The sequence below is a fragment of the Zootoca vivipara genome, chromosome 14, assembly GCF_963506605.1.
Source record: "Zootoca vivipara chromosome 14, rZooViv1.1, whole genome shotgun sequence".
Lineage (NCBI taxonomy): Eukaryota > Metazoa > Chordata > Lepidosauria > Squamata > Lacertidae > Zootoca > Zootoca vivipara.
Window position 1 is genome coordinate 49,905,685 of NC_083289.1, and position 14,328 is coordinate 49,920,012.

The following is a 14,328-nucleotide window of genomic DNA, read 5'->3' on the forward strand; positions in this document are numbered from 1 at the left end:
GAAGCTATACGCCGGCTCCCTCGGCCAATAATGCGAGATGAGCGCGCAACCCCAGAGTCGGTCACGACTGGACCTAATGGTCAGGGGTCCCTTTACCTTTTAAACCGCTTGGACACAGAACAGGAAATCCCAATCCTGTGCCAAGAAACCCACGTGTGGATGAGCCCTTATAGTCTATTATTATTATTATTATTATTATTATTATTATTATTATTATTATTATTATTATTCCACCCTTCATCTGAAGATCTCAGGGCAGTTCAGTAAATCAACATACAGGACAGAAGCACAAAATAAATAGTTAAAACAAAAACAAAACAACCCCCCCAAACACACATTTAAAAGGCTGTAGAATATTAATCAGGCAAAGGCTTGGTTGAAGAGATGTATAATGAAGGCGCCTGACAAGCTTTCCTGGAGAGAGCATTCCACAAATGAGGAGCAGCTGCATAAAAGGCCATTCTCATGCTGCCACCTTCCAGACACATCATGGCCCCCTGCTGCCCCCTTGCCTCTTGGCACCCCCAGGTAATTCCCACCTCCTTTGGGAACCACCAATCAAGCCTGACAAAGAGCTCCAGAGCTGAAAGCTTGCCTAATATTTTGTAACATTTTGCTCTGATGTGGATTCCACACACACCCCTTATGGGCCGTTTGCTTTTTGTACAACTTTTAGAGGAGGTTTGTTTGTTCCTGTATTAAAAATTTAAGGGGCAAAACGCCACCCTGCTCCTTCGCTCTCACCTTCCCGATCAGAGGTTTTCCTTGGGTGCTGTTGATGAATATTCCACGCTTCAAGCCTTCATCGTAAGGCCAGTAAGAGCCTGGAGGTTGGGTGCTGCTGATTCCTGGGTCCTGGGGGGAAAGCAAAAGGTGGTCAAGTAGGCTGGGATCCAGACAGCAGTGAAACCAGCCTCCTGCACCAAATGGATCTTTGGCTACCTGCTTAAAGAAAGGCAAAAAACTCAAATGTTCTACCGGGCTAGAGCAGTGGTTCCCCAACTTTTCCAGGCTACTGTCTCCTTGTTTCCATAATGTCACCACCCCCCTCATTGTCCCTGCAACTGTATGGCAGGCAGGTGGAAGAGCTCTATAGCATGGGAGGAACACACATATCACTATATAAAAGGCCATTTGTAGGGAGAACAGGGACCTTTGCTGAAAAGTACTTATGAGCAAACAGGATTTTGTCCATGGATGAAGGGCAATGCAAGTTTTTATGGGGAACAGAATGTTATATTTAATGCCACTTGGAACCGCTTTTTCCATTCTCCTTCTAGATTGCATTGTGCCTCCATGGCTAAATAAATAAAATACTGTACACAGGATTTTGGAAATGCAAAGCTCTAAATAAAAGGGGTCCCAACATAGCAGCAGCCTTTGATGAAAGCTACACCGGAGTGACAGGACGTTACTTACCTTGCTTGAAAAAATTAAAGCTTATCTTGGAATTGCGCATTTATATTACTGGGGTAAGAAAGAAGTGAGAAGAGCACAGAGAGGTTACCAGAATCATCACGTAGTGCTGCCCATGTTTGTGAAGGTCTTCCACCAACTGGGGGAGAGTGCCAAACTTCTGGGAGTCGATGGTGAAGTCTCGATAGCCATCCATGTAGTCAATATCATTCCACTGGGCAGCCTGCAAAAAGAAAGCATAGATATCATAGAATTGTAGAGTTGGAAGAGAATCTGAGGATCATCTAGTCCAACCTAGGAATATGCAGCTGGCCCTGCAGGGATTGGACCTAGGACACTGGCATTATCAGCACCATGCTCTACTCAACTGAGCTACCTCAGTTGAGCTGAAAGAAAGAAAGAAAGAAAGAAAGAAAGAAAGAAAGAAAGAAAGAAAGAAAGAAAGAAAGAAAGAAAGAAAAGGGTTAGAGAGTGTTGGGCCAGAACTGCAGAAAGCTACTAACAGTTCAATCCTATCCATGTCCACTCAGAAGTAAGTCCTATTAAATTCAGTCCTTTTAAATTATCCAATCCACTCAGTCCTATTAAATTAACTTACTATCAAAGTAAGTTAAATTAGGATTGCAGCCTTAGCTATTAAAACACACTGGGCGACCTTAGGCAATTCACTTTCAACCTAACCTACTTCACAAGGTCATTGTGAGGCTAAAGCAGAAGGGAGGGGGGTGTATACTGTCCTAAGAATATAAGATGAACCTGCTGGAGCAGCTTACTGGCCGACCTAGTCCAGCATCCTGTTCTCAACAGTGACCAACCAGATGCCTATGGGGAAACCCACAAGCAGGATCCAAGCCCAAGAGCCTTCTTCTCTCCTGTGGTTCCTAGCAACTGGCATTCGAAAGCATTGACAATAATTGGCCTACAGTGACCGTCAACGGCTCTCTAGGATTTCAGACAGGAGTCTTAACCAAGCCCTACTTGGGAGATGCAGGATTTGAACCTGAGACCCTTTGCATGGAAAATACCATGTGCCTCAGCCCTTAACCTGAATCTGCAAGCTTCTCATTCTGGAGGGTCCTTGTTGATGTTTACCTGCGGGATCTGAAAATTCCTCATGGCCTTGACGGTCTCCCAGGTCTCGTTGCTTGTTCCATAGCCCCAGCGGCAGAGATGGAAGCCCAGTCCCCAAAAGGGAGGCATGGCTGGGAAACCTAAAACGAAAATCAGGAAAGCGTTAGGTGTGCCACCTCCTCTGCCCCAGAGCCACGGTCTTCTTCCTCCTGTGCCTTTTGACTTGTCCAGGTCGGAGTTTACTGTGTATTTGCAGTTATTTGCATTCCGATTTAATCCACGTAGTCCAGTCTTGGGTCCCCAGATGTGGGTGGCCTACAACTCCCATCATCCGCAGCCAGCTTAGCCTGGTGGGCAAGCATGATGGGAGTTGTAGTCCACCCACTTCTAGGGACCCATGATGGATGAACACTGTTGTAGTCCACATGACAAGAACCTCAAACAACACCAATCAGTATGATTCAGGTTTACCCAGTGCGGGGATAATCCAATACATTGGGGGAAACTGAGCTCTGAATCATCACTGCACTTGGGGTCGTAGATGACTTGTTTCTGTGTTTTGGAGTGGGTGGATCGACTGTCACCTTCTTCTACTCCCCTTTCCACGCCCACTGCTTCCTCAACGCTCTCTCTCGTTTCTTTTTGTAACTATTTCCGGTATGCATGTGCCACTGACCATCCGGAAATCACCCCACTTTATCAGTCGTGCTGCCATGCTTCCCCAGTATTACAGCATCGTTTCCACCTGGAGGGGGCGCTCTTGCATTATAGCATAATGAAAGCAGGGCAAAGAGAACCCGGGACGTTTGTCATGTGAAAAATTGCAGGAGTTCAGCAGGAAGCTGTGGGATTGGAAACGAAGCAGGGTGCCTGCACCCAGAGGTTTGCATACTATCAAGAGCACAAAGCACAATAAACAAAGGGGCGTTTGGAGTAGCCTATAGATACTCACCAATCACCTGCTGGTACTGCTGGACCACCAAATTGGGGTCTGGGCCTAGGAGGATGTAGAAATCCAGAATGCCTCCAATGGGTCTCCAGGTGAGGGCAGGTGCGGGCTGAAGCACCACCTCTAGGCGACAAACAAGAGAGAGGAAGACTTAGGGTTTGTCCACAGTTCTGTTTGTGTGGTTTTCTATCTGCCCCACTGCTTTCTCTGGGAAAACCAGTGCTGAATCAGAGCAAACATCAATCCGCAGAAAACCTAATTGACGTTTGTTCCAATTCAGCAGTAAAGAGTGTGTTTTCCCCAGGGAAAGTGGTGGGACAAGCGAAAGTGTGCTCTGTACACTGCGACTTTTCATTTGTTAATTGTCCTGTTTGATTATTTCTTTTGCTTTAAAAAAACAAAACAAAACAAAACCCGTTTAAAAGAATTTCAGTATTGCTGGGCACCGTGTACAGCTTCGACAGAAAGGTGATGCATAAATATTTAAGCAAATGAATGAATGAATAAAAAGAAGTGTTGAATTCAAATGGGCAGATCGTTGGGCAGAAGGAAGCTGGGAGAAATCCACAAAAATGGGGAGAATAGAGAGGATTTGTACTTGGTATCCAACAGAAACCTTCTTTACTGTAACTGATATTTCAATTTATGGCTTTCAATATCCTTCAATCCTCCAGATCTTTTAAAGGCATTTATAATACTGTAATAATAATAATAATAATAATAATAATGCCGGAAATTGCTAATCAATTGCTGGAGGTATAAAGGACTGTCAGACTTTGAAAGACTGGCATCACTGGATCAAGTACATCAATTCTGTTGAATTTATAAATTGGCCTTTCAATAACTGTGCAATTAAGTGTTACTGTTTTGAACTTTATTATGTTGTTATCTTCCTTAGTGAGTTGTGCAAACCACTATAATGAAGGGAGGCACTGGGGATGACATTATAGATCCAAGCTGGCAGTGGCCCAAAAAAGTTTGGGAGCCACTCCACTAGTTCTTAAGAGCCCTTGGGGACACACCAAGGTCCCTCTTCTCCCTTACTTTTCATGGCTTTCCTGACACGATCTCTGTGTTGGAAGTGCTTGGCCAAAAGGGGAGGGTTGCTTGGGTGCCTCTAGCCCTCTCAGCTGATGCAGGCCACCTGCCTCTCCCTCTCTTTTTCTATCAACCGCTTTGCAGTCTCCACGCAGTCAAAGGGCCAAGCCCCTCAGAGAGAAGGTCGGAGACAACAGGCAGCCAAGGAGGGTTGAGAAGCAGCTGTCTGTGAAGGCAAGGAGCCAGCAGCTGCAAGATGCGGTTAAACCGCCCAGCGGTTGCTAAAGAGCCTGCCTCATGGCAGGAAACAGATGGCTCTTGCCTCCGTAAAAAGCCCCTGCTGCACCTCCAAAGCTCCATTTTCCTCCGTTTCTTCTAAAGCAGTGACTTGGATTGGCTTCCCGCACAATAAAGTCCATCTGATTACCTGAAAAGCATGTGTCACCCAATTTTTTTAAAAAAATACAAACAAACCCCTGAAGACAAACCCACTTTTGACCACCCTCTGACTAGTTATTCAAAAGAAATGAGCTTACAAACATTTTCCTCTTTGCTTCCAGTGAAGAGCCTGAAACTCCCTGATTTTCTTTATTCATCACCTTCAATCAGATCCACACGAGGCAATGCTCAGAACATTCAGATTGGTTTAAATATCTAAATTATTTCACCCCAAAAGGTGCCAAGGGGACACGTACCCATTGCGTTGCTGTTCATGAGGAATACGCCATGGGAAGCTCCGTCTTTCTCCATGGCAAGGTAAAAGGGGTGGACGCCATAGAGATTGTAGGACTCCTGAAAACGAAAAGAAGTCAAGACTCATTTTCAGCCAGTACGTCATAAGAACGCAAGGAGAGCCCTGCTGGACTGGGGCCAACGGCCCATTCAGTCAAGCATCCTGTTCTCACAGTGGCTGACCAGATGCCTCTTTGTGGGAAACTTGCAAGCAAAACCCAAGCCCAAGAGCCCTCTCCCCTCCTGTGGGGCTCAGGGTCCTGCTTGCAGATAGCCCAATAGATGCATCTGGTTGGCCACTGTGAGAACAGGATGCTGGACTAGATGGGCCATTGGCCTGATCCAACAGGCTCTTCTTGGGTTTAGAGAGGCAGCCAGACATGATAGTTCAGCATCCTGCTTCCCACAGTGGCCAACTGGATGCCTCCAGGAACTCCACAAGGAGGAGATTGAGGGCAATCATTGGATGGACCTCCCTGGGTTTGCCTGGTCACAAAGCCATCTAACCTGATGGCCATCGAGTGTGGCAGAAAGTTCCACAAGTTAACTATATGTATGGAGCAGAATCTTCTTGCCTCTTCCCTCTGGGTCACATTTATGGAGGAGTGAGGATTCTGCCAGGTGTCGGTGATTACAAACATTGGACCTCATGGGAACATTGGCTCATGGGGCAAACAGCCGCTTTGGGCAAGGAGGGAATTTTAAATAGGAAGGCAGCCTGAAGGGGTAAGGTTAACCCCTCTAACACAACCGAGGTCCTGAAATGAATTGGGGACTCAGCAGTTGTTATTAATCATATATATATATATATATATATATATATATATATATATATATATATATATAAAAGCATGGGGGAATCTGATCCACCTTTGGCCATTCAAACATGTAAGGAAACAGGGGGGGGAAAGAGAGAACATTTGACTAGGGAGGGGGCAATAAACCTACAGCATGACTGAAAATAAGACCCCCCCAATCTTGCATAAAAGGTACCGTAGGGGGGACATCTCGGGCCCAGAAGGTCAGGGTGTTCCACTCCAGACTATGCAAGAAGTTGCTTCGATGTTCTCCCAGTCCATAAATGAATGTGGATGGAAGGACTGTAGAAATCTGCAGAAACTGATCAGCAAAGAACAAGGGAGCCACTGTTGTGTTCAACCTAAATAAGGGAGGGGACGAGATGTTAGGAAGGACAGGTGATAAGAAAAAGGCTGCTTACCTATGTTTCCCCTTGCCAAAAAGTGTTTCTAGTCCTCATGGCTGAACAGAGAGAGTAGCTTTAAAATGTGGTGGGATACTAAAATCAAGTCCAAGGGAAGGCCCCTCCTTCCAGGAGAGGTCCTGCTTTAGGCCTGTTTCACACACTACTGCATCAGCCTAGAAGCAGGACATGAATTTAAGAAGTGAATAACAAATACATAAATTTAGAGGGGAAGAGACAGATCCTTACAGCACGGTCCCCGAAGATTTCCGTTTCACTATCAACCCAAAGGGCTCCCTGGAGAACTCAATGGTGTACAATGGATTCTCCGCTCTCTTGGTTGCTGGAGGAACATCAAGGGGCACTTCGTACCGAGACTCTGTGGCATCAGTGATCTACAAAATGGGGACACATAGACACACCCAGGTAAATGGGAGACGCAAGACACTGTGAATTGTGCCAAGGGCTCAAGCTGAGGCCAAGATCCTAAAGCCAGATGTGAGAGTGAAAGAAGGTCTTCAATTGTGACCACTTAAGACAACTTCTGCCAACCTGAGGCCTTCCCAATGCCTTGGACCACCATGTCCATCAGCCCCAGTCAGCATGGCTGTGCTGAGTGGGTGGACGGGAGCAGCAGTCTATGACAGTTGACATCTAATAAATTATAAACATGATGTACAGCATGGTCACATCTTGTGCAGGCATAATGCTAGGGATGGAGTGTACACACAAAAACATGTACACTTGAACCACCCCTTTGGAACTGCCCCCCTCCTCCCTCCAGCAAGGCAGAGAGCTTAAAAGCTCTTTCCGCACCAGGAAAACCTGCCTTGTGTACAATTGATACACACAATTTCAGCCAGCCAGCTTTCAACCGCACAAGTTTGGAATCACACCAGTAAACTGGGTGTTAAGTTGCGGCTGTACTGCATCGATTGTAAACGTAATGTGCTTGTGTTAATGTATCTATGTTTGTTTTAAGATGTGTTGTCAGTCGTTTGGAGTTCTTTGGGTAACGTGCAACTGCCAAGTATTTATTACCATTATTATTATTATTATTATTAATTATGTATGATAATAACGGTGATAATAATGATAATGATGGTAATGATGATGATGATGATGATGATGATGATAGCACCAGGCTGATGAAGGCTGACTGAAGACCAGCAGCCTGCTGAGGGAGGCACGGTCTGTTAGCTTTCAAAAGCATTTTTCATTGCGCAAAACTAGCATTTCCTGCATGTACAAATCTCCCATTTTCCGCTGCCTCTCTCCCTTCCGAAAGCACATATAGCATGAACATCAGGGTACGTGGGAAGTCAGATCACTGGCCCATCAGTTTTGTCTCCTCACAGACTATAGGGTTTCATGAAGGGGTTTTCCCCAGCCCTTCCTGCAGAAGCTGGGGATTGATCCTGGGAACTTGTACATCCCAAGCAGATACTCCATCACTGAGGTATGCCCCTTCTCCTCCTCCCCTAGACCCCTGCCCTGAAGGGTTCATTGTGCACCAGGAATACCCAGCTGAAAATGGCAGAGCTGATCTGGGTGCGGAGCCAGTGCACTCCCACCCCCAGATGTTTTGAGAATACAACTCCCAGAATCCCTGTCCATTGGCCATGCTGCAAGGGGCTGGCAGGAGCTGGAGTCCAACATTGATTCTCCAGTCCTGGAATAGACAGCATGCAGAATGGAACGTTGTTGGAGCTAGTGAGAAATCTTTACCTATTTTCATTTCAGCGCACCCTAAACTACTTGAATATCACTGAATAACGTGATTCATCATTTAATCTAGCGCAGGAACGGTGGACTTGTTGCTCTCCAGAAGTTGCCGGGCTCCAACTCCCATCAGCCCCAGCCATCATGGTCAATGGTCAGGCATAACAGGAGCCTGGCAACATCTGGAGGGCCCCTGGTTGCCCAACCCGAGCATACAGAGACTGGCAACTGCTCTCCAGAATTTGAGAGGCCCTTTCCCTTGGGGGTGCCAGGGACCTTCTGCAAGCAAAATGTGTGCTCCCTTGTGAAGGGTCAGTATGATTAAAAGTGGAAAATGGCAGCTCTGGGAACAATAACCCATAGGACACAACTCGCCTTGACATGTAGCCGGGCATCTGTTTCAAACTCCACGCTGAGCTGCAGCTTCTCAACATCTTTCGGGTAATAGGTCTTTGCCTTCCTGGTCAGAAAACCTCGCACTCCTAGCTTAGTTTCATTCAGGCTGCCCAAGGTGTAGCTGGGGAAGTCAGGCGGGTAGAAGCACCAGGGTACCCCCCTCGCGCTGCCTGAAGGCCAGTCACCATCGACGAAGCAGCAGCCCCGGGCCTCGCACAGCTCCCGCGTCACGACTGTGCTTCTCTCTGGGAAACAGTCAAAGCGGAGGCTTTCTGGGATGGAGACACACTTGGTCAGGGGCAGTGTTCCGTGCTGACCCCACCAGATCTGCCCGAGAACCCAGACAGTTACCCCGCTAAGCAGGGCGGCCACTGTTAGGAGGCCCCCACCCAGCCACCAAGTGGACAACTTCTGATGACACAGCGGTTTCCCATCAGCGGCCTCCTCTCCAGATTCTGTGATTTGGGGGACATCTGCTGTCAGCTTCTGATAGGACTTCATTTTCTGCGTGCTGGATGAGGAAGGAGAAAGGAAGAAGAAACCCACTGTGACAATATTTCTCTTATTCGCAACCACAGGAACTGAAGAAATAAGTGCAGTAACTTTGACATTGGACTACTGAAGACTATTCAGAAAGTTCACACAGCCCAAAGTGCAGCTGCTTAACTGCTGACTGGATCAATAAAACTGAGCACAACTTGCCAGTTTTTAAACAGCTTCCCTAACTGCCAGCATCTTTCACAAGCGTGGAAACTGAACATGAGCCTGTAAAGCTGCTTAAGATCTTTAATTCCAAGTGTGGTTTTTAGGCTTTAAAACAAGGAAACCTGTGAACCTCCAAACATTATCGGACTCCAACTCCCATCAGCCCCAGCCAGTGTGGTCAATGTTGAGGGATGATGGGAGTTGTAGTACAACAAAATTTCTGGAGGACAGGTTCCCTATTCCTGCTGTAGTAACTGACACAACGAAAGTAGGAAATTAAGTAGAGTGTCCTAAGAAACATTTTTGGTATGTGTGGTTTTTAACTTGTTCATAAAAGATCTAGAGTTACAGGGGAGAAATGAGGTGGTCACATTCGCTGACGATACTAAATTGTTCAGGAAAAAGCTCCCAAAGGACTTTTCCAAACTGAGTGAATGGGTGGTAAAAACATGAATGTCATGCAATGTAAACAAATGTAAGGTGCTGCATGTCAGGATACCTTTAATATGTTTAATATTATTAATTTCACATATAAGATCTAAACCATAGGTAGGCAAACTAAGGCCCGGGGGCCGGATCTGGCCCAATCACCTTCTAAATCCAGCCTGCGGACGGTCCAGGAATCAGTGTGTTTTTACATGAGTAGAATGTGCCCTTTTATTTAAAATGCATCTCTGGGTTATTTGTGGGGCCTGCCTGGTGTTTTTACATGAGTAGAATGTGTGCTTTTATTTAAAATGCATCTCTGGGTTATTTGTGGGGCATAGGAATGCGTTCAAATCCCCCCCCCAAAAAAAATATAGTCCGGCCCACCACATGGTCTGAGGGACAGTGGACTGGCCCACGGCTGAAAAAGTTTGCTGACCCCTGATCTAAACTGTCAGTGACTGACCAGGAATAAGATGGGCCATTGGCCTGCTTATGTTCTTATGTTAGCATCTCAATAACCTACTTGGTTTTATCAGTCTTGAGGGCAGCAGCTTTAAAAAGCAACATATACACACATGTCAAACAACCTTGCAGTCAACCTGTGCTTCCTTATTTTGCTGCGACTGGGCTCACCTCTTGGGAGAGCTAAAACAAATCCACCTCCCCAACCATACCTCCATGTGTCTCCGCTTGATAATGGTAACAGCAGGAAGGAATAAAGCCTTCTGCCTTGCAACTGTTGGATGGCACTACCGCAAACCTCCTAGAATAAGCTCTTGTATTTGTTTTCAGCAGAATATATTTTTGAGCCTGCTCCCAGCAACACCATGAGCTGGATTCCGTGGCTTATATGCCTGGGTTGCATTCTTAGCTGTGGCAAACAGTAACGCTGTTTGCTTTTTAGAGGCTGAGTTGTTTTTTGTTGCGCAACAATTGTTAATTACTCCTGCCAGCTTTTTTTAAATGCTTTTATTTGAAACATGTGTTTTTAATATTTTTGTGTACTGCCTGGAGACAGACTGGTATTTAGGAAACAGCAACAAAATTGATGATGGTGATGATAAGTAAAAGCCTGCCTAATAGCACAACAATTTGTAAGTGTCCTTTCCATGCAAAAGAAGCAGCGTAAACACTTCGCAACCCAAAGTTATTTCTGAGTAGACCTGCACTGGTTGTGCTTTAAGTTTCATAGAAATACCCCCCCCCCCCCAAAGTACATACAGGGCCACACAGAAAAGCCATTCTTGCAAGGCGCAAAATTCAGCACTATCACTCTAGGGCAGAACTTGCTACCTTTCCCCCAATCAGGGCTCTTGAACACACTCTGTCTCTGTTTTTCAGGCATTGTTCTATCACACACAAACACACACCCTTTGATTTCTTTGATCTCACTTTGGAGAAATAGAAAGCGAAAGTGTTTTCTTGCTTTCCTACTGTGGCAAAAAACCAAAATGATTGTTTTTAAAGCTGTTTTAGAGGAGGAATTCAAATACTGTATGCAGACGTCCCAAACCAATCTGATTTAAACAAAACATAACATAGGGCTACTAACAGATAAATGAACAGGGGTAGGAGGGAGCACTGTTCGTTATACCACATAGAAAAGGGTACTGAGCAACCTTAAAAGACTGACAGAACTAGTTTACATCTAAAAAGAGTTGTATAAGACTATACTGCTATTGTGAAAGAACAAATAAGAGACCAATTCATTAGATCTATGAATTGTTTTCTCACTAGTCCTGGGGTAGGCAACCTAAGGCCCGTGGGCCGGATGCAGCCCAATCGCCTTCTCAATCCCGCCTGCGGACGGTCCTGGAATCAGCGTGTTTTTAAATGAGTAGAATGTGCCCTTTTCTTTAAAATGCATCTCTGGGTTATTTGTGGGGCCTGCCTGGTGTTTTTACATGAGTAGAATATGTGCTTTTACTTAAAATGCATCTCTGGGTTATTTGTGGGGCATAGGAATTTGTTCATATTTTTTTCAAAATATAGTCCGGCTCACCACATGGTCTGAGGGATGGTGGACCAACCAAAAGGTTGCTGACCCCTGATCTAGTCCAACCCCCTGCAATGCAGGAATCACAGCTAAAGAATACCTGACAGATGGCCATCCAACCTCTGTTTAAAAACCTCCCATGGAGTTTTACTGTCAGAAAGCTCTTCCTAGCATTTAGTCAGAATCTCCATCAATATCCTTCTTAAAACTATTGTGCCCAGAACTGGACAAGGGACTCCAGGTGGGGGTTTGACCATAACTTGTGCACACAAAGAAAACTGTTGCAAACAGCAGGCTGATTTGTAATTGACAGCAGCGCTTCAATAGCCCCTGGCAATTACTATTATTATTGGATGGCCATGTGTCATGGATGCCTCAGCTCAGACCCCTCACCGTGATCAACTCCCGCCTGGAATCCAATGTCCCCACTGTGGAAGGACGTGTGGATCCAGAATTGGCCTCCACAGTCACTTACGGACCCATTGTTAAAACCGTGTTTATGGAAGACAATCTTACTCGGCTACGAGTGATCGCCAAAGAAGAAAGAAGCTGAGAGCCCTGCATTGCAGGGGGGTTACTCAGATGGGTTCCCTTCCTACGATTCAAATGGTATTGATGTTATCTGATGTGGCTTCTAACCCCGCCCCCCAAACACCAGCCCTTAAGCCTCTTCCTCCCCTCCCCTCCTCTCCACTTCAACAGAAACAAAACCACCAGGAAACACGCGCGCCTTGCCGACAGAGACGGACAGAGACCACCCAGCTCCATTCACCCGCTTTTCCCGCGCTTCCTTCCCTCGCATGAATGAACATTCTTCAATGGGCGTGGCTACGCCAAGTACGGCGGGTGGGTGGGAGCGAGGAAGGAAGAGCCGGGTGCAGGAGGGAGGGAGGGTGAGAGGAGCAGGAGCGAGAGGGCGTGGCTTCGCTCCCTTGCCCCGCCCCAGGCTCGCTGACGTCTGCCGTGGCGAGGCTCGGGTGACAACCCGTCCCCGGAAAACGGCCCCAGCCCCGATTGGCTGGGCGGCTCGAGAGGGAGGAGGAGCTTCGGTGCGCGCTTGTTGCTGCCGCTGTTCTCCCTCCCGGCCTCCCCTCCCCTCCCTCCCGTCCCCGATGGGGGCGGGGAGGAGAACTTGACTTTCACTCACTCGCGGCACGCGCGCGCCAGGGAGAGGAGGCCAGAGCGAGGCCGCTGCGCTGAGGGGAGGCGAGGCGCGAGCCCGGCCGGCCGTTGCGAGGCCCGTTCGCCGGTTTTCGCCTCACGCTTCGCTGTCCGGCGGGTAAAAGGGGAGGGGGAAGAGTAGCCGCGGGTGCGCGCGCGCGCTCTCGCCCGCCCCGCGCTCCCGCCCGCCTAGCCCAAGGTAAGGCAAGCAAGCGACTGACTGACTGACTGGAGTGGCGGCGGCGGCTTTGTTGTTTCGTGAGGGGAAGAAAAACAGGCGAATTCGGTTGGACCGCTGAGGGGACGGAGGGAGGTCCGGGATTGGGCCGCGCGCTGGGCCGGCTCGCGCATGCGCCTCCTTGTGGAAGGTAGGGGGAGGAGCCTAGATGGGAGGGGTCAGAGAGAGAGAGAGAGAGGAAAGGCTAAAGCGTGGAATTTGCTGAGTCATTACTGGAGCCCAGCACGTGGTGGCAAAATAAAGTCTGCCACGCCATATGTATGTATGTATGTATGTATGTATGTATGTATGTATGTATGTATGTATGTATGTATGTATGTAATTCTCCCCCTTTCCCTGCCCCTTTGTGGATCAGAGTTTGTTTTGGGAGGGGCAGCTGGTCCATTAGTGCGTTTGGGGCTCTGCCTGTCAGCTTCAGCCCGCCTCGCCCTCGCCCCACTTGCTTGTTTTCAACTAACCATCACGGGGAGCTCACCCCTCCTCCTTAGAATCATATAGTTTTTATCTTGCCCCTTCAACGTTACAGGTGGCTAGCAGACTAGTAACAAACAAACTAAACAGTTTATAATGATGACGAATAAACAAAGCACACATACTAAAGTTGGGATAGCTCAGTAGAGCATGAGACACTTAATCTCAGGGTTGTGGGTTCGAGACCCTTGTTGGGCAAAAGCTTCCTTCCTTGCAGGGGGTTGGACTAGATGATCCTTGTGGTCCCATCCAACTCCATAATTACAGTTATAAGAGTTAAAAAGGGTCCTTCTCCAGGAGGGAGCCCGGACCTCCAGCAGAGCACAATTGAAAGCCCTTACCGGCTAGTAAAATGACAGAGACCAGACCAGAATTCTGGTGAAAAGCAAGGCAGCTAGTTAAGCCTGATCTTTATTAAACAGCTGTTGCAACTGGGTGTCCCCCCCCACACACACACACAGGAAGGTGGGGGAGAGACCCAGAACCAAGGTGTGCAAGCTCTTATATGTTGTTGCTGTTGTTGTTGTTTAGTCGTATCCGACTCTTCGTGACCCCATGGACCACAGCACGCCAGGCACTCCTGTCTTGCACTGCCTCCCACAGTTTGGTCAAATTCATGTTCGTAGTTTCGAGAACACTGTCCAACCATCTCGTCCTCTGTCGTCCCCTTCTCCTAGTGCCCTCCATCTTTCCCAACATCAGGGTCTTTTCCAGGGAGTCTTCTCTTCTCATGAGGTGGCCAAAGTATTGGAGCCTCAGCTTCACGATCTGTCCTTCCAGGGAGCACTCACGGCTGATTTCCT

The 14,328-nt window shown here is 47.4% G+C and overlaps 2 protein-coding genes across 4 annotated transcripts in view; one reads left to right on the plus strand and one right to left on the minus strand.

Moving 5' to 3' along the window:
- The window catches only part of LOC118092842 (lysosomal alpha-glucosidase), a 39,436-nt gene that overhangs the window by 16,649 nt on the left and 8,459 nt on the right, over positions 1–14,328 (minus strand). Inside the window, exons 1-9 of one of the 3 annotated variants that reach the window (XM_035131450.2) lie at positions 13,046–13,358; positions 8,505–9,036; positions 6,657–6,802; positions 6,200–6,365; positions 5,170–5,266; positions 3,440–3,559; positions 2,509–2,627; positions 1,508–1,639; positions 745–855 (exon numbers count right to left, since the gene is read on the minus strand). In XM_035131450.2, the coding sequence (XP_034987341.2) occupies positions 745–855; positions 1,508–1,639; positions 2,509–2,627; positions 3,440–3,559; positions 5,170–5,266; positions 6,200–6,365; positions 6,657–6,802; positions 8,505–9,036; positions 13,046–13,167 (1,545 nt within the window). In that variant the 5' untranslated portion in view covers positions 13,168–13,358. Of the gene's footprint in view, positions 1–744; positions 856–1,507; positions 1,640–2,508; positions 2,628–3,439; positions 3,560–5,169; positions 5,267–6,199; positions 6,366–6,656; positions 6,803–8,504; positions 9,037–13,037; positions 13,359–14,328 lie in introns of those variants that run through there. The other 2 variants (XM_035131452.2, XM_035131451.2) reach the window with 2 other exon arrangements.
- MAFK (MAF bZIP transcription factor K) overlaps positions 12,747–14,328 on the plus strand; it is a 33,192-nt gene continuing 31,610 nt past the window's right edge. The window contains exon 1 of the mRNA XM_035131457.2: positions 12,747–13,015. The gene's annotated coding sequence lies outside the window, so the exon portion shown is untranslated. The remainder of the gene's footprint in view (positions 13,016–14,328) is intronic.